The 4804-nt window shown below is 60.2% G+C and overlaps 1 protein-coding gene across 1 annotated transcript in view; it reads right to left on the bottom strand.

The window, feature by feature from the left end:
• Positions 1 to 351: 351 nt before the first annotated feature.
• The window catches only part of FLYWCH1 (FLYWCH-type zinc finger 1), a 9660-nt gene continuing 5207 nt past the window's right edge, over positions 352 to 4804 (bottom strand). Inside the window, exons 5-7 of the mRNA XM_042780790.1 lie at positions 2675 to 2938; positions 1597 to 1869; positions 352 to 428 (exon numbers count right to left, since the gene is read on the bottom strand). Of these exons, the coding sequence (XP_042636724.1) occupies positions 352 to 428; positions 1597 to 1869; positions 2675 to 2938 (614 nt within the window). The remainder of the gene's footprint in view (positions 429 to 1596; positions 1870 to 2674; positions 2939 to 4804) is intronic.

Here is a 4804-nt window from a genome sequence, read left to right as displayed (position 1 = left end):
TTGGACCACTCGCTGGGGTGGGTGGTTAGCTTCCATGTCTTGAGGACATGCAAGCAGAGGTCTAAGGAGAGGAACCACATGGGAAGGAACTGAGGCCTCCAACCAAGAGCCATTTGCATGAGGGACCTGTCTTAGAGTGGAACCCCCCCACTGCCAGTCAAGCCTTCAGATGCCTGTAGCCCCAGCTGACATCCCTTCCTCAAGCTCATGAGAGACTCTGAGTCTGAACCCTCCAGCCCTAGCACTCCCAGACCCTCGCCCCACAGAAACTGTGAGACAGTAAGTCTCTGTTGTGCTCTAAGCCCTATGCTTTGGGTTAACTTGTCATACAGCAGCAGGTGACTAATACACTTACCCGTAAACCTGCTGGCTTTCCGGTGAGCATGTCTGGAAGCACAGTTGCACTTTCGGTAGAAGTTGTATCTTTTCTAAGGAAAAAAAAAATGGAAAACGTGGGTTCATAATTGTCTTGTGGAAGCTGACAGAACCAATGACACACACCTTGTCAATGAGGATGTCAAGGTCCTTGCAGTAAAGAAAACCCAGTGAAGTGACTCTGATATGGACCGAGTCACTAGGAATTGTGACGTTCTGACACCACAACCAATCTGTGCCTGGTTAAATATGCTACTTGAGACCCCTAAGAGTCCATCTTCATCTTCATCAAAAGGACTGAGAGTCAACTGGCTGTCAAAAGCTGATGGATGTCACCACCAAGTGCTGGTAACAGTTCACACCCTCCACTTCCTGTTTCAATGGCTTCCTCAGAGAAATCGTTTTTTCCTTCCCTTTTCTCTTAGTGGAAATTGTTTCTTTTTGTTGTTTTATACAATTTGGAGTCACTTCTATTTTTCAAGAAGCGGCCCTTCCTATTTCTACGGATCAGTGAGAGACATGGAGTGCTTCGTAAAGACTGGCTTTACGTTGTTTACGTCAAGGGAATCCACTCTCAGCTCAGTACCATTAAGTCTTTAACAAGTCTGCTTGTGTGAACAGGTGTGTGCACACGCGTGCCCACCTGCCCGTGAGTGCTCACATCGGTGCACTACTGGTCTGTTTTATTTGATTTTCAATGAGGACGACAATCCATAAAAAGTTAAGAGTTGTTAGAATTGAAGAAAAGTTAACAAGGGCTAGATGGGGGCTGACTTTAAGGACGGGCCATTTAGGCGTGTTTTCAGGTCAGGGAAGGAGCCAGTAGAGGGGAGAGGTGGTAGGTTCTAGAAGCGGGCTGGACCAGAGCACAAAGCTCCTCAGATAGTAACTGACTGTAGCTCTGTCCCCTGGATTTAGTAGCAGGGCCCAGGGGACGGACGGACACACACACACACAGCCGGACACACACACAGCCGGACACACACACACAGAGACACACACATAGCCAGTCGCCACCAAGTCCGCTCCAGCTCCTAGCCATCCCGTGAGCAGACTGTGCTCCAGAGGGTTCAAGGCTGTGAGGCTTTGGGACATCACCAGGCCTCTCTTCTGAGTGCCTCTGGTGGATGTGAACTGCCGACCTTCCAGTCCACACCACCCGAGGGCTCCCAAGAGATCCCAGCCCTCTCACATGCCTCTCTGCCCACTCCCCATCTGTACCTGGGTCTTCCCCCTGGGCCAGGCCGGGGAGCTGCTCCCGCTGCCGCAGGGCCTGCAGGCCGCCCAGGTCAGGCGGGTGGCAGTGTCCCCGCATCACCGTCACCTGTGGGCCCTGGGTGATGGCCCGGCTGCGGCAGCCCAGCCGGGCCTGGTCCCGGCACATCCAGTACACCTTGTCCCCGGCCGCCTTCTCCTTCCTGTAGAGGAATGACTCGTGCACCAGGAACCGGCCCCCTAGGGAGGTCCGGAGGAACTCCAGAGGCCGGAGCATCCCTGAGGAAGACATTGCAGGCAGTGGAGCCCCAGGGACCAGGCCGGGGACACAGGCTGCGGCTGGGCGCCAGGGAGGGGCTCGGCCTCCATCATCCACCAGGCAGCCCACCCGGAAGTGCACCCCCTCTTTCGTCCCAGTGGGACTGGCTGAACGCACCTGTACCCCCAGCCTGGGGCCCCGACTCCCCGAAGTGCAGCCACAGGCTGGGGTGCTGTCAGTCCACGCCCCAGTCTCCCTGGAGGCCCCACCCAATGCCACACTTGACTGCGAGTCCCCGGGGCATAGGCTTTGCAGCCCTGCCCGGCCAGACCTCCAGGCCCCTTGGCCAGCTGGGCAACCACCCGAGAACCCTAAGAACTGAAAGCATCTTGAGAACTTTGAGAGCCTGAGCTGAGGGCCGTGCACTGCTGTCTGGGGGACAGGCTGACCGTGAGGGAGCAGAAGCGGAGGCGGGCAGCGGCGGGGGGCAGGAAACAGACAAGCACCCCAGGGAGGGGGTGACAGGGCGGCTGGGCTGCGCAGGAGGCCCCCAAGGCCTGGTGCCCCCTGGCAGCGACACCCCCGGCCCACCCCTTCTCCGGGGGCCTGAGTGGTCCCTCCCGCTGACCGCCAGGCCCAGCCCCCACAGGCCCCTGGGTGTAGTTGCAGTCACAGCCCTGGCTCAGGGGGCTCACAGCCCTGTGGGATGGACAGACTGACTGACGAGTGCCCGGACTCACTGGATGTGGCTTCAGGGGGCACAGCCCAGCAGGCAGTTGGCCTGTACACACAAGACAGGGCCCGGAGCCGCCACGTCTCGCATACCTAGGCCTTCCCGCTGCGCCAGGCCGGGGAGCCGCTCCCGCTGCCGCAGGGCCTCCAGGCCGCCCAGGTCGGGCGGGTGGCTGTGCCCCCGCATCACCGTCACCCGCGGGCCCTGGGTGATGGCCCGGCTGCGGCAGCCCAGCCGGGCCTGGTCCCGGCACGTCCAGTACACCTTGTCCCCGGCCGCCTTCTCCCGTCTGTACAGGAATGAATCGTGCACCAGGAAGTTGCCCCCCAGGGGGGTCTTCAGGAACTCGGGGCCACCTGTGGAGAAGCCAGACCAGGTCAGGAGGTTGAAGGGGATCCTGGAGCCTTGGCCTCAGGGGGCAGGAGTGAAATAGAGGGGTGGGGGCGCCCCACTCTCGGAGCCAAGAGCAACATGGCCTCCCGGGTGAGAACTTCCAGCCCCACCTTCAGCCTGGACCCCCTCCTCACAGCACCGTGGCCCTGGGGCCTGGTACCCAGAACCAGGCCCCCTAAACCCCGCCTGGCCGTCAGCTCCCTGGGACTCCATCCTGAGCCTGGAAGGTGGAGCAGGATCCTGAGGCTGGCTGCCCCCTCCCCCTCCTGGGGCCTGCAGGGCCCACGTGTCCTCTTTGTCCACTCGCACGTCCCTCCCAGGAGCCCAGCAGGGCCCGGAGAGAAGCCTGAAGGCGCCGCCACCCCCGCTCCACCAGCACATGTGGCTCAGAAAATGCAAACAAAGCCTGGGACAGTGGGTAGGAGGGCACCCCGTTTTCTCATGGCAGTAGGTCGTGGGTGATGGGGCAACCGAAAGATCAATGGCTACTCGTGTGAGACCCACTGCTGCTGAGTCGGTTCTGACCCCTGGCAACCGTGCGTCAGAGCAGAGCTGATCGTAGGTGTTAAGGCTGTGACCACCTGGAAGGCGGGTGGGCAGTTGAGCGTGTAACCACTCCCAAGACCAGGGACAACTGTGGTGCAAACGCAGGTATGTCCTGAGAGGTAGGGCAGCAAGGACCCCAGGACACAATGGAAAGTGCTCCAGGGGTCTCTGGATGGGGAGGGGCGAGATTACCATGCCCCGGTGGCACAGTGGTTAAAGCACACAACCACATACTGAGTGGTCGGGGGTTCTGACCCACCAGCTGTCCTGCGGGGGAAATACAAGGCAGTCTACTTCCCTGAAGATTGACAGCCTTAGAGACCCTCTGGGACAGTTTCACTCTGCCCTCCAGGGGCGGTGTGAGTTAGAACTGACTCAGTGGTGGTGGGTTGGTTTTCGGGGGGTGAGATGGAGCCAGAGGCCACTGTGTGCCTGGCAGCATTAGCTCCTGTGCACAAAGGCTCTGAGATGGGGTGGGTCAGGAGCAAGGAACCAGTCTCAAGGCGGAAGGACGGTGACATGAAAGACCCAGGAGACGAGCCCCATGCCTGAGCCGACGACAGGTCCGCGAGCCTGAGAGGCCCACGGGCCAGCACAGAGCTGGGAGCCACTGTGGTTCTCAGCAGGACGACGACGGGACACCTGCCGTGACCTTGTCCAAACACCGGAGGCACCTTCACAGCAGATCACGAGGACCAAGTTCCCAGTCAGATGGCAAGTACAATGCCGTGACGCTGGTTAAAACCAAGCACCATCTAGTGGGACCCCGGGACTGTGGCCCCGACATCGTTCAGACCTGGAACCGAACCCTGCCCTCGGGATCACCTTTCAGCCACACGACGCACAGGCCAAGAGTGAACGATGATGCTCACGGGAACGCGCCCCGCAGGTCACTCCACTGCACGACGCCAAAAGGGCAGGCTCTGCCCTAGAACAGCTCAGGAGGCAGGGCGGGGTGGGAAAGGGATGGAAGTGGGGGCCCAGGGAGGAAGCGTAACAACAGCTGTTACACGTGGGACTATAACCAGAGTTACGGAACCAAACGCGTCCAGGGGCTCGAGGCCAACCACGGGCACTCGGAGGAAGGGCCTGCTGGCCCGTTTCTGAAAAACCGGCCACCGCTGACGCCGTGGAGCATGGCGCGCCTCAGACACGCAGGGTCTGCGCAAACCACCCACCGCCAACATCGTGGAGTAAAGCGCTCCTCGGATACGCGGGGTCTGCGTGAACCACCCACCGCCGACACCGTGGAGTACAGTGCTCCTCGGACATGCGGGATCCAC

The sequence above is a fragment of the Orycteropus afer genome, unplaced genomic scaffold (genome assembly GCF_000298275.1).
Source record: "Orycteropus afer afer isolate SDZICR_OR568_19922 unplaced genomic scaffold, OryAfe1.0 scaffold00061, whole genome shotgun sequence".
NCBI classification, from domain to species: domain Eukaryota; kingdom Metazoa; phylum Chordata; class Mammalia; order Tubulidentata; family Orycteropodidae; genus Orycteropus; species Orycteropus afer.
This window is presented reverse-complemented; position numbering and strand designations above follow the sequence as displayed.